Source organism: Bactrocera dorsalis, chromosome 4, assembly GCF_023373825.1.
Source record: "Bactrocera dorsalis isolate Fly_Bdor chromosome 4, ASM2337382v1, whole genome shotgun sequence".
Taxonomy (NCBI): Eukaryota; Metazoa; Arthropoda; class Insecta; order Diptera; family Tephritidae; genus Bactrocera; species Bactrocera dorsalis.
In genome coordinates, this window is record NC_064306.1 from 18085495 (window position 1) to 18106011 (window position 20517).

At 41.0% G+C, this 20517-nt stretch overlaps 2 protein-coding genes across 5 annotated transcripts in view; one reads left to right on the plus strand and one right to left on the minus strand.

The window, feature by feature from the left end:
* Nucleotides 1-20517, minus strand: part of LOC109579478 (transmembrane protein 203) — a 31827-nt gene that overhangs the window by 3868 nt on the left and 7442 nt on the right. For 2 of the 4 annotated variants that reach the window (XM_049454738.1, XM_049454739.1), the window contains exon 2: nt 7824-7992. The exons of the other annotated variants lie outside the window; for them this stretch is intronic. The gene's annotated coding sequence lies outside the window, so the exon portion shown is untranslated. The remainder of the gene's footprint in view (nt 1-7823; nt 7993-20517) is intronic. 4 annotated transcript variants of the gene reach the window in all.
* Nucleotides 1440-19849, plus strand: LOC125778132 (uncharacterized). Its single transcript, XM_049454663.1, has 2 exons — nt 1440-2484; nt 18097-19849. Exons 1-2 carry the CDS (start codon nt 2311-2313, stop codon nt 19273-19275), a joined length of 1353 nt encoding a protein of 450 aa, XP_049310620.1. The 5' UTR covers nt 1440-2310; the 3' UTR covers nt 19276-19849.

Consider the following 20517-nt stretch of genomic DNA (forward strand, 5'->3'; position numbering starts at 1 on the left):
CAGTCAAATAATATAGGCTGTGTGTGGCTTCTCTTAATTTGTGGGTGTAGGTCCGGCAAAAATTTTTCCAAAGCCTTACTTATTGCACCTTGTCGCAATAGTAGGGATTTTACTACACATTGACCAGACATTCATGAGCTGAAACAATTTTGGAATTTTAGACGGCATATATGGAATTTATAGTTGTGTTATATGGGAAATAGGCGTTGTCAAAGTAATCCTATGTACCAAATTTGGTTGAAATGGGTCCAATAGGTTCGGAGGCACGTGATTTCATTTAAATCTAGGCGGTGCCATATCCATGTCCAATTTTGAAATATGCTCCCCTTTTGCCACCCCGGGTGTAAAATTAAATGTCTCTGACGCATTTAGTTATTAACTTATGGCACTCTTGATAGTTTTTAACAAAACCGTTATATGGCGATCCGATTTGATTTATTTCAACACTGTCTAGAGTGTCATATTACATTTTTTTATTTTAATTTTCAGCTTACTTATGGCAATTTATTGATTTATAAACTCGTCCTCCCGATTCGACTAAGGAACACGAGTACAAGTTTCATGATGATATTGTAAGATTTACTCAAGTTAAAGCTTGCACAGGAAGGCAGACGGACAGATCCGGATTTGAACCCGTCTGGTCATCTTGCTCATTTTTATACTTATAAACCTATATCTAACTCGATTAGTTTTAGGTGATACAAAACGACTATAAAATGTCGGCATTTGTACTGAATTTAAATGGACATTTTTCCGAGCAGTTTTCACACAGAATTATGTAAGAAGAATTAGTATGCAGAGATAAACCTCCAGTGCAACTATCATCAAGAGCGCGACGGCTTACTTAGCGATAGTCAAGCGGTACAAAAGTGTAGCCGGAAATGATCTGCCTGGCGAATTTTAATTAAAATGTTTAAACAAATTATGACGTTGAGTAATACCAAAAACTCCTAATTGCCGCCAAATAACGAAAAAGAAGAACGCGCTGTTGTAAACTCGGCTATAACCGCCTAAGCAGTGTCTACGCCAATAAAGAACAAGAAAATATGGCTCGGACATGGTCTAGGCGCGTAAAAAGGTTAATTTGCTTATTTATCTGGCAAACTAGTAAACTTATATTTAGGAGGATTAGTGGAATCATTTGTTTCTGATGAACATGTTACTGTTATTTTAAATATTGCTGAAAACTTGAGGAGCAGATGTACTTTTGAATTTTTATCAAAATATACGCAAACAAATAAATGATATATTTCGGGAATTACTTGACCGAATTGTTACGAATGAAAAGTAGAGAAAACGACTGCAGCTATACCTACTTTCCATGACACCATCTTAAATTCCATCAGATTGGTTCTCTTTCCAGTAGCGTCTACGAAGAACTACGGCTAATTTTATACAACAAATACAAATCTTTTCTTCAAAGTAAAGTGGTGTAATGTTAAACATCGATAGAAGCGATTTAGTACTTTCCTTAACTCCCATATATCTAAGTCAATGAACTTACGGTTGACTTTATATTGCACATATTTATCAACATGGGATATATCTTAATTAAGGGAAAGTTTTAGTAGATAATAATTCTTCTATGTTTGTCCCAGAATTAGTTTATACCAGTTAGCATAATGAACTTATGCGGCCTACCTTACGAACGATTTGTTTATTAAAGTTCAAGTTGAACTACAAAACATATGGGATCAATTTTAGAGATGCCATCTCATAAAAAATAGGAACTTTGCAGTCTTTATATCTTATAAATATTGTTACAAAAAGTAGTATTAAGTTTTATTTGTATTGCTATATGCATCCCTGATTATGAACAATAGCTGTAGGTATATGGAATAGCATTTGTCTTGTTGTAGACATCTGGCGCCGCACTGTCTGCTTGTCTAGTTAAACAATTGCTGAGTCTGGCGCCGCGACTGTCTGCTTGCGTCTGGCGCCGTATAGCCGTATGTTCTGGTAATTTCCAGACGCGATATTCTAGAAGGACACGTCGGCATCAGCGAGAAGTGCGTGGCTATAGCCGTATGTTCTGGTAATTTCCAGACGCGATATTCTAGAAGGACACGTCGGCATCAGCGAGAAGTGCGTGGCTATATAAGCCGTGGCAGCGCCAACGTAATCAATCAGTGCTAAGAGTAAACTGCTATAGTGTAGACGAGTTGTGAAATAAAGAGTTGTTGAATTAAATTAAACAGTGTTGATTTTATTTGTCAATCCAGAGATACGAACCTAACAAAGTAAACTAGCAAGAGTAAATTCGTAACAATTGGTGTCAGAAGTGGGATTGTCAAATAATCCAAATTCAAGATGGTTAAATTCGGAGAATTGAGAATTCAGCAATTGAAAAAGGAACTGGAGGAGCGTAAATTGCCGATAAGCGGGCAAAAGGCGGATCTGCAGGCACGATTACGTGAAGCAATGGAAGCGGATGGAATTAATGTGGACGAGTTCGAATTTGATGGGCCAGAAACTTCTACAAAGGTAGAAGAAAAAGTAGAAGAACAACGAGCATCATCAAGTGCAGACATGAACATGCTGTTAGTGGCTTTTAAGCAAATAATAGCTGAAAATATATCACAAATAACAGAAAATGCAGTGCAAACAGAAAATCGTCTGGCACAGCAAATAGCCGAGAATGTAGTGCAAACAGAAAATCGTCTGGCACAGCAAATAACGCAAATAGCTGAAAATACATCACAGCTAGAGTCTCGCCTTACACAACAAATGACTGAAAATAATACGCAGTTAGAAAAGCGTTTGGCACAACAGATTACAGAAAATAATACACAAGTGCAAGAGAAATTTTCAAAATTTGAAGACGAATTAAGCACTTTAAAAAATGACGAAGAAAATTTAAAATCAGAAGTTCTTCAGTTAAGTAATCGTGTGCGAGAACTGCAACTACATGGCCCTGCACCATCAACAAATAATCAAAGATTGAAGGCACCCACATTCGATGGAAGTATTCCATTTCAAATTTTCAAACTTCAGTTTGAAAAGACAGCAATGGCCAATAACTGGAATGCAGCGGACAAAGTGGCGTCCTTGTTTGTATCATTGAAAGGGCCTGCGGCAGAAATCCTTCAGACTATTCCAGACTGTGAACGGGACAACTATGAGGCATTGATGAGTGCGATAGAAAGACGATATGGTAGTGAGCACCGGAAACAAATATACCAGATCGAACTGCAAAATAGGGGTCAGAAAATGAACGAGTCATTGCAAGAGTTCGCAACTGAAATAGAACGACTGGCTCATTTGGCAAATGCAGATGCACCTGTGGATTACATTGAGAGGGTAAAAATTCAATGTTTCATAAATGGAATTCGTGATGTGGACACCAAACGCGCCACATATGCATTGCCAAAAAGAACGTTTGCTGAAACGGTTTCGCACGCCCTCACACAGGAAACAGCTTCCCTACTAAGTAAACCAGCACACAAAGTACAAAGGGTTGAAATGGAACAACCGGCGCTGATGGAAGAAATATTGAAGACTCTGAAGACAATTGCTGCACCGCGAGTAAATACAACAGGAAGATGTTTCAACTGTGGAAAAGCGGGTCACTTTGCCCGAAATTGCAATATAAAAGTAAACCCATCAAAACGGAAACAACCAACAGATAACGAGGACGGAGCATCCACATCTCACAAGTCGTTAAACTAAAACGGAACAGTTCAAAGGGGCGTGAGCTGGTTCCCACAACTATTTGCCCCGCCATCTCGATATCACAAATAGGTCGCCATGACAACAATCTTACTATCAACGGCGTCGTAAATGGACGACTGTCAACGCTTACTTTGGATACTGGTGCCACACATTCAATTATCCGACCGGATGTGGTAAGAGGAACGGTTAAACCATTAGTCGGTTGCAAGCTTCGAACGGCCACCGGGGAGGAAGCAGCTGTCGCGGGAAAAGTGTTTTGCAAAGTGATGATTGGTACCCTGGAAGTTAATCACACCTTCATCGTAGCAGAAATCACGGATGAAATTATAATGGGAGTAGATTTCATGATTGATCATGGGGTTACTTTGGATTTAAACAAGCAAATGCTGTTTTGCCAGAACATGGAGATGCCTATAAACACCGGATATGTGACCAACGTTGAAAGTAAGAGGGTGATTGTTGATGATAATCAGAGTATTCCACCAAAATCTGAGGCGATTGTATGGGCCAAAGTGAATGGAGGTGGTGGGACTGAAGAGTTGTGGATTGTGGAACCAACAAAAATAGATACACCCATATTGGTAGGAAGAACGCTTGTGAAAATTAGAGAAGACGCCGCCATTCCGGTCAGAGTAGTGAATGAATTCAACACGTCTATAAGGCTGAAGAAAGGAGCAGTAATTGGACAGTGCCAGAATATAAGTGCAATAGCACGATGCGAACGGTCAGAACAGAAACCTACTATTGAGCCACAGCAGATAAGTCCTACACTCCTAAATAATTTGCTGAACGAACTGCATGGAAAGGAAAAATTAAAAGCAGAAAAACTATTAGAAAAATACGCATCCATATTTGCAAACGAAGGAAACACAGGAAGAACCGGCATTGTCAAACATCGCATAAATACTGGAGACGCTAAACCAATCCGACAAGCTCCGCGTAGGGTTCCACTAGCAAAACGTGAGGATGCTAACAAAATTATTGAAGACATGCACAAAAACGGTGTAATCGAACCTTCAATAAGTCCATGGAGCTCACCTATCGTCTTAGTTAAAAAGAAAGATGGTAGCACCCGTTTCTGCGTAGATTATAGGAAGTTGAATGATGTCACAAAGAAAGACAGTTATCCTCTACCAAGAATCGACGATACATTAGACACCTTGTCTGGAGCGAAATGGTTTTCTACATTAGATCTACAAAGTGGATATTGGCAAGTCGAGATCGATGAATGTGACCGTGAAAAGACCGCTTTCAGTATGGGCGACGGGTTGTGGGAATTCTCTGTGATGCCATTTGGGTTATGTAATGCGCCTGCAACGTTCGAGCGACTGATGGAACATGTGTTAAAAGGACTCAACTGGAAGACATGTTTGGTGTATCTTGATGACATTATCATCATGGGAAAAAGTTTTGATGATCATCTGAAAAATCTAGAGGAAGTCTTTCAGCGAATAGCATCAGCCGGATTACGCTTGAATCCCAAGAAGTGTTCATTATGGAAGAAGCAGGTCACATATCTCGGACATAAAGTGTCAACTGAGGGGATTCACACCGAGGAAGGAAAAATAAAAGCAGTCAAAGATTGGCCTCGACCCACCAACATACATGAACTCCGCAGCTTCCTTGGCTTATGCACGTATTACCGCCGTTTTGTACCTGGATTTGCGAACGTGGCTAGAAGTTTACATGATTTAACAAAGAAGAATCGCCCGTTCGTATGGCAGTTGGAACAAGAAAAAGCGTTTGAGCAGCTTAAGGAACTACTTTGTACGGCGCCGATGTTGGCTTATCCAATACCTGGAAAGAAATTCATCCTGGATACAGATGCGAGCGCTTATGGAATTGGAGGTGTCCTGTCTCAGCTCATCGACGGACAAGAAAGAGTAATTGGGTATTACAGCAGAGTGCTCGGGAAACCAGAGAAAAACTACTGTGTGACGCGAAAAGAACTACTAGCTGTGGTGGAATGTGTAAAACATTTCCACAAGTATTTGTATGGACAACGATTCTTGCTGAGGACTGATCATGCAGCATTAAAATGGTTATTACAGTTTAAGAATCCGGAAGGCCAAATTGCACGATGGATCGAAAGATTACAGAATTACGACTTCGAAACGGAACATCGAAAGGGGATTCACCACAAAAATGCGGATGCATTATCACGTCGCCCTTGTCCACTGGAATGTAAACATTGCTCCAAATCAGAAGGAAAAGAAGGTATAATCGACGTGCGATTACTGAATATAGAACCTGAAGATGATTGGACTCCTCACCGCATCAGAATCAATCAGCTAGAGGACCCTGATCTTGCAAAGCTGATAATAGCCAAAGAAAATGGGGTACGACCACCAAAGGAACAAATAAGTAGCGAGAGTCCAACTGCAAAAGCATATTGGGCCCAATGGAACAGCATAAACCTCGTTAATGGATACCTTCATCGTACCTGGGAAAGTGAAGATGGCAAACAGTCTCGTCTGTTGATCATAGTACCGAAGTCCATGATCCCGAAAGTGTTGAAAGAATATCACAATGGACCTAGTGGAGGGCACCTTGGAATTACAAAAACTATAGAGAAGATTAAACAACGGTTCTACTGGATCGGTTGTCGAGATTCCATAGCAGAATGGATAAGTAATTGCGTAGAGTGCATGGCAGCTAAAGGTCCTAAAGCCAAAAGTCGCGGTAGGCTACAACAGTACAACGTGGGATCACCATTTGAACGAGTCGCAATGGATGTTGCAGGTCCGTTCCCAACCAGTACGGCCGGTAACAAATATCTACTGGTTGTCATGGACTATTTCAGTAAATGGCCAGAAGTATATGCCTTACCAAACCAGGAAGCGAAGACCGTAGCCGAAGCGTTTGTAGAAAATTGGATAACAAGGTTCGGAGTGCCCGTCGAATTACACTCAGATCAAGGCAGGAATTTCGAATCTTCCATTTTCCAAGAAGTCTGTACATTATTGGGCATCCACAAGACACGGACAACAGCGTTACACCCACAATCAGATGGGATGGTAGAGAGATTCAACCGAACGCTCGAAGAACATCTGCGGAAAATCGTTGATAAAGATCAACGGAATTGGGACAAGTGCATCCAGATGTTCCTGCTGGCGTATCGTTCAGCGAAGCACGAGACAACTGGTTACACGCCAGCAAAGATTATTTTCGGATCTGATCTGCGACTCCCTGCTGATCTTAAGTTTGGAACGAATCCTACAGCTGTAAGAAATGATGGAGATTATTGTTCTGCCTTAAAGGAAGAAATGAATGAATTGCATCTAATGGTAAGACAGCATACGCATCTGATGAGCAATAAGATGAAGGACCGGTTCGATCAAGCGGCAAATTCAAAAGGTTTTGAAGAAGGTGATCTGGTCCTGTTGTACAATCCACTTCGAAAGAAAGGCTTGTCCCCGAAACTACAGACAGCCTGGGAAGGACCCTATATGGTGATGAAACGACTTAATGACGTGGTATACCGCATACAAAGACATGGAAAAGCACGATGTAAAATGAAAGTAGTACATTTGGAGAGGCTCGCCCCATTTGGTTCAAGAGGATTTGTGCCTAATCGGGACGATTAGGCTTTAGTGGAGGGCAGTGTTACAAAAAGTAGTATTAAGTTTTATTTGTATTGCTATATGCATCCCTGATTATGAACAATAGCTGTAGGTATATGGAATAGCATTTGTCTTGTTGTAGACATCTGGCGCCGCACTGTCTGCTTGTCTAGTTAAACAATTGCTGAGTCTGGCGCCGCGACTGTCTGCTTGCGTCTGGCGCCGTATAGCCGTATGTTCTGGTAATTTCCAGACGCGATATTCTAGAAGGACACGTCGGCATCAGCGAGAAGTGCGTGGCTATAGCCGTATGTTCTGGTAATTTCCAGACGCGATATTCTAGAAGGACACGTCGGCATCAGCGAGAAGTGCGTGGCTATATAAGCCGTGGCAGCGCCAACGTAATCAATCAGTGCTAAGAGTAAACTGCTATAGTGTAGACGAGTTGTGAAATAAAGAGTTGTTGAATTAAATTAAACAGTGTTGATTTTATTTGTCAATCCAGAGATACGAACCTAACAAAGTAAACTAGCAAGAGTAAATTCGTAACAATATGTATTTTCTTTATACAGGCCAGTTTATACTTACCAATTAATTTAATTGTTGATGTATGTATAGAGTATAATAATCTCTGACCGTAATTTTTGATAATGTGTAAAGCTAAGTTAAGGCAACGGTTAATAGAACTTCCCATGCAATGGAGATATATAACATTTTCGCCTGTATTGAAAATATCCGTACAGTACTTTACTTGTGTCTGAAATTAAAGAGTTCAATTATTATGGTTGAATCAATTTTTTATGTACAAGGGATAAACACATAACATTTAGCTGTTACCTTGCTATTTTATGTTAGTTTTTTATTTCTTTATTAGGCGCGTCACCAAGTTCCTACTATTTTTTATGAAAATGCAATTTTATTGTGAGGAAATGGTTACAAACGAATTATTCAAACTACTGACTATCGTTAGCCCCAACTTTCCCCATTTTTATTGCAAAGCTCAAATATCACTAAGGTAAAACTGTTCATCACGCTATCTAAGGAGTGCGCTGGATGGGAGAAAGACTGAGACGAGTAAGTCCTTGTGGCATTTACTAAAGTGGCCATATAAAAAGCGCAAATTCAGAATGGGATTCGTGGTTGGAGACAGACTCCATCATCGAGTCCTGGCATTCATTCCAGTGGATGAACGTCTAGTCACAATCCGACGGAAGAGAAGGATGATGTGACCAAAGCTGTTTTCTATGAACACTTGAGATCTTCCCCCGCCACGATATCAAAATCGTGCCTGCCGACTTTAACGACGGTATCTTTGGCACTACGGTCTCTTATCAGTTTGAAATCATTTCAATGAAGTGAAGGGAACTGTCATTTTTGAGTGGCGAAATCTTGATAAATTTATAAGATTAGATACACCACTCAACAGCCGAAATCGTGCGATTAAGTGCCGGTCTGAACATGGAATAAGGGCCTATGGATTTGGAAGATTTCGATTTGTTGATGACATTCTGAACCTCCTCATCGGTGAAAGTAAGTGGCGGGCAGTCTTTTGGCATTTTGCGCAGCCGTCGGTTAACACATCGCTTGGTTTTGTCTACCAAAGGGTGCGGTGTAAATTGGCGGCTAAAATAGCTCACGCACTTCTTCGGGTCCGAAGAGGCATTCTGCATCATCCGCTATGGTGCACAGGTCCACCTTCTGGATATATATGCATCGAAAACGATCCAGTTGTGCCAGAACTAACGGAGGGGCAACTCCAGGCACAGACTGTGAACCTTTTCGTACTCTTATAACCACTAGTCAAGATAATCACTTAAGACTTCTGCGTATGGTCAGCGAATTCCTTTCATTGGAAAATTCAGCATACTTAGTCGTGTCTTCAATACAAGAGTGCGAATAAGGGGTTAGTTCGTAAACGCAGTAACTTGGTTGCACTGCATATTTGCAGGGGCAACTCGTTCGTCAAAAAAACCTGCGGCAATACTGCTCTTCGTCAAAAGTTTTTTAATGCATGCAGTTTGCAGCACTTCGGCAAATTGTCGCAGCCATTGCAGTAATTTTTTTGAAACTGCGTAGAACCAAAGGCGAAATGGAAGAGCGAGTAAAATGATTTCTAATTCTACATATGTATGACTTTAATTATTAATATGATTATATAATAATAATAGGCCTTATTTACATTTAGATCCCACGAATTTTTTAAATCACTTTTTAGTAAAAGATTTCTTCTCTCTACTTGTTTAATCCTTTTTTTTATTGTAATTCAATAAAATATTCTCACTCTGAGTTTCCTGGTTATCAATAATTACGTTAATTAAAAATTCCATTTCTCTGGCGTTCGTAAATGCGAAAAAATTCTTCGCAGCACAATCGCAATGGCAAGGCAGTAGAATCGCAATGATTGTGCAGTAGCAACCACAGCCGGCAAGAATGCAGCAGGGTTGCACAAAATTACTGCGTTTACGAACTAACCCAAGATCTTTTTTTTGCCATGTTACAAGGTCAAATATTATGACATTAGAAGAATACGAATGGGCTCTGCTTGTAACTGTTAAACAAGCTTAAGGTAAGGCATACAGACGAGAAATTAAGGCTCTCAAATCAAATTCCAGGAAGACAGTCGAAATCAAATGTGGATCCTGAAGACATTTTGCGAGTCGGCGGGCATCTCCGAAATGCAGAAAATGGCTTCGTTTCCCCGCGAACGGGTACTTCCGCATCCCCATCTTAGTTGCATACGCTACGCCAATGAAACAAATATCGCCTGATTGTAGCGGTATTTCTTCTCTTTTGCTATTTGCTATTTGCATTCAGCTAAGCTAAAACTAGTGCTAAAAATAAAGTTGTTCATTGTAATCTTATACAGGAGGATGGAGTCATGTGTAGAAGTTCACGCAAGTGAGGAAAGTTCTCTGATCGCCATTCACTTGGGAGTGGCCAGAAACGATTCTTTTGCATATGACTCAAGCAGCTCACGACTTCCGGTCTTTGACCAAGTATCCTCTGGGTAGCCTAAGAACATCCGTTTGAAGGCGAGCTAAAGTGAAAAGGCGAAACATCCCCTACATAGGGTTGTGCGCTGGGTTTGGGACCCGCCACGTAAAAAAAAACCCCCAATGATGACGACCATGGCAAACGAAATAAGGACTACGAATTGAGGGCATGCACCTGGAATGTCCGGTCCCTTAATTGGGAAGGTGCCGCTGCCCAGCTGGTTGATGTCCTCGTGAAAATAAAGGCTGACATCACCGCCGTCCAAGAAATGCGGGACGGGACAAGGACAGAGACAAGTAGGTCCTTGTGACATTTACTACTGTGGCCATATAAAGGAGCGCAAGTTTGGTGTTGGATTCGTGGTGGGAGAGAGACTCCGTCGCCGAGTACTATCATTCACTGCGGTGAATGAACGTCTAGCCACAATCCGCATTAAAGCGATGTTCTTCAACATATCGCTGATTTGCGCCCACGCCCCGACGGAAGAGAAGGGCGATGTGACCAAAGATGCCTTTTATGAGTGCTTGGAGCGCACTTATGAGAGATGCCCCCGCCACGATGTCAAAATCGTGCTTGGCGACTTCAACGCCAGGATGGGCAAAGAAGGTATCTTTGGCACTTCTTCTTCTTTACTGGCGTAGACACCGCTTACGCGATTATAGCCGAGTTAACAGCAAGGCTGTCGTTTAGTTTTCACTGGTACTGTTTTTACGTGGTGGGTCCCAAACCCAGCGCACAACCCTAAGTAGGGCACTACGGTCGGTAAATTCAGCCTCCACGAGGAAACATCCCCAAATGGGTTGAGGCAGATCGACTTCGCCGGGGCCCGAAATATGGTTATCTGTAGTACTAGATTCCAGCATAAGAAGATACATCAAGCTACCTGGCTGTCTTCGGATCGAAAAACCACCAACCAGACCGATCATGTTGTGATAGACGGAAGACACGTCTCCAGTGTTTTAGATGTGCCTGCGCTCCGAGGTCCTAACATCGACTCGGACCACTATATTGTTGCAGGCAAAATTCGCACTCGCCTCTGTGCAGCAAAAACGCACGCCAACAAACACAAGGAAGGTTCGACGTCGAGAAGCTGCAATCACAACAGACAGCCGAACGATTTTCTACTCGGCTTGCACTCCTGCTCTCTGAGAGCACTCGTCAACAACTCGGTATAAGGGAACTGTGGGACGGCATTTCAAACTCCTTACGTACAGCTGCAACCGAATCCATTGGTTTTCGGAAAGTGCAAAAGAACAGCTGGTACGACGAGGAGTGCCGTGTCGCAGCGGAGAGAAAACAGGCTGCCTACCTCGCAACGTTACGATCGTCCACAACACGTGCGGGATGGCATAGATACCGAGAGTTGAAGAGGGAAGCGAGACGCAATTGCAGACAGAAAAAGAAAGAGGCCGAAATGCGTGAGTACGAAGAGCTTGATAAGCTGGCCGATAGGGATAATGCTCGAAAATTCTACGAAAAAATGCGGCGGCTTACAGAAGGTTTCAAGACCGGAGCATACTCTTGTAGAACCAACCAAGGTGATCTAGCCACCGATGCCCAGAGCATACTTAAACTATGGAGGGAACACTTCTCCAGCCTGCTGAATGGCAGTGAAAGCACAACACCGGGAGAAGGCGAACCCGATACCCTAATCGATGACGATGGAGCAGACGTTCCATTACCCGACCATGAAGAAGTTCGAATAGCAATTACCCGCCTGAAGAACAACAAAGCGGTAGGGGCCGATGGATTGCCCGCCGAGCTATTCAAACACGGCGATGAAGAACTGATAAGGAGCATGCATCAGCTTCTTTGTAAAATATGGTCGGAGGAAAGCATGCCCAAAGACTGGAATTTAAGTGTGCTATGCCCAATCCATAAAAAAGGAGACCTCACAATCTGCGCCAACTACCGTGGGATTAGTCTCCTCAACATCGCAGATAAGGTTCTATCGAGCGTATTGTGTGAAAGATTAAAGCCCACCGTCAACGAACTGATTGGACCTTATCAGTGTGGCTTCAGACCTGGCAAATCAACAACCGACCAGATATTCACCATGCGCCAAATCTTGGAAAAGACCCGTGAAAGGAGAATCGACACACACCACCTCTTTGTCGATTTCAAAGCTGCTTTCGACAGCACGAAAAGGAGCTGCCTTTATGCCGCGATGTCTGAATTTGGTATCCCCGCAAAACTGATACGGCTATGCAAACTGACGTTGAGCGGCACCAAAAGTTCCGTCAGGATCGGGAAGAACCTCTCCGAGCCGTTCGATACCAAACGAGGTTTGAGACAAGACGACTCCCTATCGTGCGACTTCTTCAATCTGCTGCTGGAGAAAATTATTTGAGCTGCAGAACTGAATCGAGCAGGTACAATCTTTTATAAGAGTGTACGGCTGCTGGCGTATGCCGATTATATTGATATCATCGGCCTCAACACCCGCGCCGTTAGTTCTGCTTTCTCCAGACTGGACAAGGAAGCAAAACGAATGGGTCTGGCAGTGAACGAGGGCAAGACGAAATATCTCCTGTCATCAAACAAACAGTCGTCGCACTCGCGACTTGGCACTCACGTCACTGTTGACAGTCATAACTTTGAAGTTGTAGATAATTTCGTCTATTTAGGAACCAGCATTAACACCACCAACAATGCTAGCCTGGAAATCCAACGCAGGATTACTCTTGCCAACAGGTGCTACTTCGGACTGAGTAGACAATTGAAAAGTAAAGTCCTCTCTCAAACTCTATAAGTCGTTCATAATTCCCGTCGTGCTATATCGTGCAGAGACTTGGACGATGACAACAACCGATGAGTCGACGTTGCGAGTTTTCGAGAGAAAAGTTCTGCGAAAGATTTATGGTCCTTTGCGCGTTGGCCACGGCGAATATCGCATCCGATGGAACGATGAGCTGTACGAGATATACGATGACATTGACATAGTTCAGCGAATTAAAAGACAGCGGCTACGCTGGCTAGGTCATGTTGTACGGATGGATGAAAACACTCCAGCTCTGAAAGTATTCGACGCAGTACCCGCCGCGGGAAGCAGAGGAAGAGGAAGACCTCCACTCCGTTGGAAGGACCAAGTGGAGAAGGACCTGGCTTCGCTTGGAATATCCAATTGGCGCCACGTAGCGAAAAGAAGAAACGACTGGCGCGCGGTTGTTAACTCGGCTATAATCGCGTAAGCGGTGTCTACGCCAATTAAGAAGAAGAATCTTATACAGACCGGTTAAAATTAAAAACAAAAAATTAAATTGGACATTTATGCAAGATAATGATCCAAAGCGCATCGCAAAAGTAGTAAAGCATTGGCTCGACAATGAATATTGGATTGGCCTGTGCAAAGCCCGGATCTGAATGCAACAGAAAATTTTTGGAATGATGACAAGACAAAAATAGCAAGCAAAAAATTCAAAAATGTGTAAGATTTAAGGGATGGAATTGAGATGGCTTGGTATTCAATACCAAAGGAATGATGTCAAAAATTGGTGGACAGCATGCAACAAAGACGTGAATGGATGAATAAAAATGGTGGAAGTTGTACAAAATACTAACGAAGTGAGCAATCTTATGTAATTTTTTAAACATTTTAGAAATTTAGCTTTAATTCATTAATTTACTTTTTATTCAATTCTGTTCATTTGCCAGCAAATAATTGATATTGCCATATCTGCCTTTTTGTCAACAAAGAAAAGAAATTAATAATAAACAATGAAAAACGTAAAAATCTTTAGAAAATTTGAAAAGGTGTTGAATCGAATAGGTTTATTTTATTAAAGCCAGTGCAAAAAAGAGTTCTACCCGGAAGATCTCAGAATACTTCGGTATAGGATCGACCAGGGTTATTATTTTTAAAGCGCGTGCAGAATAGACTTCTACATGAAAAGATGAAGCATATCTCGGAATTGGATCAACTAGAATAATTGTTTAAAGCGTGGCCGAAAGTCGTTTTGTTAAAAAGTTATAATGCCGCAAAGGGCATAAATTCTATATTCCTTTCTTAACGGGAATCATTCCATCAGCAACAAAAATCCATTTGAAAAGAAATAAGAATACATATGTAAGTATACATATATAAAATGCTAACTATAGTTATGAAAGAAAAGTTCAGATGTGTTGATAAATTGTATTATAGTATTTTAAATGAAATTTTGCGTTATTTTATGAAGTACAGTGGAGTGGTGTCAGGGGAGGTTCTGTATCATTTTTAAAAGCTTGTTTTGCCTCGGTGTTAAAATTGATAAGTGCGAATTACCAGGAATTATGAATATCAGCACACATGTACACCGGTGGCACACTAATTAGCACACCCTTACTTATTTCAATAGTATTGCTTGAAAATTGAAGATAACGTTTTTTTGCATATTAATATGTTGTTATTTTGCCATTATAAAGTGACAACTTAGGGGTAGGTTTAAAAGGCGCTCAAATATCCTTTTGCAACTTCCACAGAAAAACGAGCTTCAATGCACGAGAAATATGGCGAAAACATATGCTAGGAGGACTGTTAGACAGCGACTTTTGGAAAACAACCTTCGGGGATGCTATAGTTTAAAAAAGCTATACACAATAATCGAAAGGCGCGATTGGAATTTGTCAGGTTGCATAGGAGTTAACGTCTTTCTTTTTGGAATTCTGTAGTTTAGGGCGACTAATCTAAATTCAACTTACACGGACCTGATGGAAGAACTTATATGGTGGCGTCGCAAGTGAAGAAGACTCAAGGTGTACAAGGAAGACAGTTAAGTCGAGGGAAGTAGGGTTGCTTTAGCATGGTATTGATTCTATAGTGCCGAATTATACATGGTAATGGCGTCACGCATGGTGCATTTGTGTATAGTTTTAATTTTTAATATTTCTTTCGATTGAATAAATTTAGGGCAAGCATTTGAGGACGAGGGGTGTTCACCTGCGCAGTTAGCGCAGTAAACTCTGGTGCAATCAGAAGGAGGAGAGTGGTTAGGAGGAAGGTTGCAAATGACACAGGAAGGAGTTTTTACGCAGTGTTTAGCGGTGTGTCCTAATAGCTGACAAGTTTTGCAGCGCATAGGATTAGGGTAGTACGGACGGACATCAAGAGGTCTCCAGGCTACATCAACTCTGTTAGGAAGTGTATATTTATTGAATGTTAATAATACGGCACCAGTAGGTACACGAACGCCTTTAACAATTTTGTTAAACTTGTGGACTGCAGAGACACCTTGTTCCTTGAGACCTTCAATTATTTCATCGTCGCTAAGTTGGCAAATAAAGAGGGCATAAATTGTGCCCTTGACTGAGTTAAGGGTGCTGTGAAGAGCAACTTCAACAGCACCTGCACCGGGTAGATTCTTAGTAGAAAGGAATTTATTAGCAATTTTTTGATTTTTCACAAGGTGGAGTAGGCGCTGCCATCGCGAAGTGACGAGACGTTGTTAATATCTTTACTGATAGATTGAATACCTTTATAAGTCGCGAAGCAGGAGATGGAAGTGATAGGTTTACTGGCATCCCGCGACTTAATAACGAGGTATTTGGGGTCATCATTCTTTGTAATGGGGAGTTCCGGAAATGGGTCCAACGTTGTTTGTTCAGGCTTTTTTCCTTTAGTCTTCTGGGCTGAGGATAATAGGGCAAACCTACCCAGATTGTTGGCCCTAGGGGGCATTGTGAAAATATTACTTTTTATGTATGCAAAAATTTATAAATGTAGCACCAGTTAACAATAAGAAATAAATACAGCGAGAAATTAACAGTAAAAAAGTTATTTGTGCACAACTGTAAAGTAGCGTTATAACAGACACCACTAGAATGACCGCGAGAGAAAAAGAAAAATGCGACCGTACGGCTTGACAACTCGGTTGCGACTGTTATAATATTACTTATTTGCTTAATACATTTTAAAAAGAAAATATCCTTATGCATGAATAGAGGAATTTTTTGCGACAGAGGACTTTCAGAGAATTGCCATATCATCACATGACAGCGCTCCATTTCATCGCAATTTTTGGTAAACAAATGAGGTTCAAACGAGTGTAAAATGCAATTTTTAAAATAAGGTAAAAATCCTGCGAAAAGTGTAAAATGTGGATTTATATAAAAAGTTTATAGTGTAATTTATTTAATTTGAGGTGAAAATGTGAATAAAGTGTTTAATGGGCGTTTGCGGTAGCTATAACCAGCGTTTGAAAAACTACGCTACTCCCATAGCATTTCATTTTACTCTTGCTACCGCTCTCACTTTGTCGGGAGCCACAGCATAGCCTTAGCATAACAATGTAAAAGAAGTGCTCTACTCTGCTCCGAGTTTTGTTAGGTAAAAAACTATAGCTGGAGCGGGAGCAAAAAATTAAATTCTGCGCTATGCTCTGGCGTAGCGGTAGCAAAAAATTGGGAGCGGTAGCACAGCAGAGCTAATGAAAATTTTCATGTGCTACAACTCCCGCATGTGTTTGTTGTTTTTTTTCTTTTTTTGCTATTTTCTGTCATAATATTTGAATTAATTGAATAATTCAAACAAAAAAATGTTATGCAAATCATTTTGGCACTTGTTGCGTCAAGTGACTTTATAAATCTAAAATCAAATATTTTAAGAAATATATTAATAAAGTCAATTAGATAATAATTGAATAAATTATACATATATATTTTTTTATTATGTAAAATATTTACCATTTATTTACCTTGGAAATACCATACAAAAACTTCCTTGAAATATTTAGCCCTAAATATTAACATTAAAAACTGGACCAAGGAATCTAAAAATTGTCCATAGAAAATACACGACAATCCTGATTTTTTATCTTTAAAGGTATTTTAAGGCATCGCTTGACTTTAGACGCATGTTTCTCAGAATTGATCACTCTTCTTCTTCACATTTCGTGCAAATGCGAATTTCTTGGAAAAATCAAGTTTAGAGCCCCGTAATACCTCGCCGGTGTGAGTTTCGACTTTGTTGCTGTGGGCACTTTTGTAGAGTGAACAATTCTGAGAAACATGTGTCTAAAGTCAAGCGATGCCTTAAAATACCTCTGATCTGTGGGAATTTAAAGATAAGAAATCAGGATTGTCGTGTATTTTCTATGGACAATTTTTACATGCCTTGGTCCAGTTTTTAATGTTAATATTTAGGGCTAAACATTTCAAGGAAACTGAAAAAAAATAATAGTTAAAAAAAAAAACACCCTAATGTATTGTTACAAAAGTAGTATTAAGTTGTATTTGTATTACTATATGCATCCCTGATTATGAACAATAGCTGTAGGTATATGGAATAGCATTTGTCTTGTTGTAGACATCTGGCGCCACGGCTGTCTGCTTGTCGAAACAATAGACATCTGGCGCCGCACTGTCTGCTTGTCTAGTTAAACAATTGCTGAGTCTGGCGCCGCGACTGTCTGCTTGCGTCTGGCGCCGTATAGCCGTATGTTCTGGTAATTTCCAGACGCGATATTCTAGAAGGACACGTCGGCATCAGCGAGAAGTGCGTGGCTATATAAGCCGTGGCAGCGCCAACGTAATCAATCAGTGCTAAGAGTAAACTGCTATAGTGTAGACGAGTTGTGAAATAAAGAGTTGTTGAATTAAATTAAACAGTGTTGATTTTATTTGTCAATCCAGAGATACGAACCTAACAAAGTAAACTAGCAAGAGTAAATTCGTAACAATTGGTGTCAGAAGTGGGATTGTCAAATAATCCAAATTCAAGATGGTTAAATTCGGAGAATTGAGAATTCAGCAATTAAAAAAGGAACTGGAGGAGCGTAATTTGCCGATAAGCGGGCAAAAGGCGGATCTGCAGGCACTATTACGTGAAGCAATGGAAGCGGATGGAATTAATGTGGACGAGTTCGAATTTGTTGGGCCAGAAACTTCTACAAAGGTAGAAGAAAAAGTAGAAGAACAACGAACATCATCGAGTGTGGACATGAACATGCTGTTAGTGGCTATACAGAAAATAGCTGAAAATACAGAAAATGCAGTGCAAACAGGAAATCGTCTGGCACAGCAAATAGCTGAAAATGCAGAAAAGGCAGTGCAAACAGAAAATCGTCTGGCACAGCAAATGACGCAAATAGCTGAAAATACATCACAGTTAGAGTCTCGCCTTACACAACAAATAACTGAAAATAATACGCAGTTAGAAAAGCGTTTGGTACAACAGATTACAGAAAGTAATACACAAGTGCAAGAGAAAGTTTCAAAATTGGAAGACGAATTAAGCACGTTAAAAAATGACGAAGAAAATTTGAAATCAGAAGTTCTTCATTTGAGTAATCGGATGCGAGAACTGCAACTGCATGGCCCTGCACCATCAACAAATAATCCAAGATTGAAGGCACCCACATTCGATGGAAGTATTCCATTTCAAATTTTCAAACTTCAGTTTGAAAAGACAGCAATGGCCAATAACTGGAATGCAGCGGACAAAGTAGCGTCCTTGTTTGTATCATTGAAAGGACCTGCGGCAGAAATCCTTCAGACTATTCCAGACTGTGAACGGGACAACTATGAGGCATTGATGAGTGCGATAGAAAGACGATATGGTAGTGAGCACCGGAAACAAATATACCAGATCGAACTGCAAAATAGGGGTCAGAAAATGAACGAGTCATTGCAAGAGTTCGCAACTGAAATAGAACGACTGGCTCATTTGGCAAATGCAGATGCACCTGTGGATTACATTGAAAGGGTAAAAATTCAATGTTTCATAAATGGAATTCGTGATGTGGACACCAAACGCGCCACATATGCATTGCCAAAAAGAACGTTTACTGAAACGGTTTCGCACGCCCTCACACAGGAAACAGCTTCTCTACTAAGTAAACCAGCACACAAAGTACAAAGGGTTGAAATGGAACAACCGGCGCTGATGGAAAAAATATTGAAGACTCTGAAGGCAATTGCTACACCGCGAGTAAATACAACAGGAAGATGTTTCAACTGTGGAAAAGCGGGTCACTTTGCCCGAAATTGCAATATAAAAGTAAGCCCATCAAAACGGAAACAACCAACAGATAACGAGGACGAGGCATCCACATCTCACAAGTCGTTGAACTAAAACGGAACAGTTCAAAGGGGCGTGAGCTGGTTCCCACAACTATTTGCCCCGCCATCTCGATATCACAAATAGGTCGCCATGACAACAATCTTACTATCAACGGCATCGTAAATGGACGACTGTCAACGCTTACTTTGGATACTGGTGCCACACATTCAATTATCCGACCGGATGTGGTAAGAGGAACGGTTGAACCATTAGTCGGTTGCAAGCTTCGAACGGCCACCGGGGAGGAAGCAGCTGTCGCGGGAAAAGTGTTTTGCGAAGTGATGATTGGTACCCTGGAAGTTAATCACACCTTCATCGTAGCAGAAATCACGGATGAAATTATAATGGGAGTAGATTTCATGATTGATCACGGGGTTACTTTGGATTTAAACAAGCAAATGCTGTTTTGCCAGAACATGGAGATGCCTATAAACACCGGATATGTGACCAACGTTGAAAGTAAGAGGGTGATTGTTGATGATAATCAGAGTATTCCACCAAAATCTGAGGCGATTGTATGGGCTAAAGTGAATGGAGGAGGTGGGACTGAAGAGTTGTGGATTGTGGAACCAACAAAAATAGATACACCCATATTGGTAGGAAGAACGCTTGTGAAAAGTAGAGAAGACGCCACCATTCCGGTCAGAGTAGTGAATGAATTCAACACGCCTATAAGGCTGAAGAAAGGAGCAGTAATTGGACAGTGCCAGAATGTAAGTGCAATAGCACGATGCGAACGGTCAGAACAGAAGCCTACTATTGAGCCACAGCAGATAAGTCCTACACTCCTAAATAATTTACTGAACGAACTGCATGGAAATGAAAAATTAAAAGCAGAAAAACTATTAGAAAAATACGCATCCATATTTGCAAACGAAGGAAACACAGGAAGAACCGGCATTGTCAAACATCGCATAAATACCGGAGACGCTAAACCAATCCGACAAGCTCCGCGTAGGGTTCCACTACAAAAACGTGAGGATGCCAACCAAATTATTGAAGACATGCACAAAAACGGTGTAATCGAACCTTCAATAAGTCCATGGAGCTCACCTATCGTCTTAGTTAAAAAGAAAGATGGTAGCACCCGTTTCTGCGTAGATTATAGGAAGTTGAATGATGTCACAAAGAAAGACAGTTATCCTCTACCGAGAATCGACGATACCTTAGACACCTTGTCTGGAGCAAAATGGTTTTCTACATTAGATCTACAAAGTGGATATTGGCAAGTTGAGATTGATGAACGTGACCGTG

What these genes read in the sequence shown, in the direction of transcription:
- LOC125778132 (XM_049454663.1), top strand. Translation starts at nt 2,311, where the DNA reads ATGGTTAAATTCGGAGAATTGAGAATTCAGCAATTGAAAAAGGAACTG. An exon ending in GGCCAGAAACTTCTACAAAG is followed by an intron (nt 2,485 to 18,096) that starts GTAGAAGAAAAA and finishes ACTTCTACAAAG; the next exon opens with GTAGAAGAAAAAGTAGAAGA.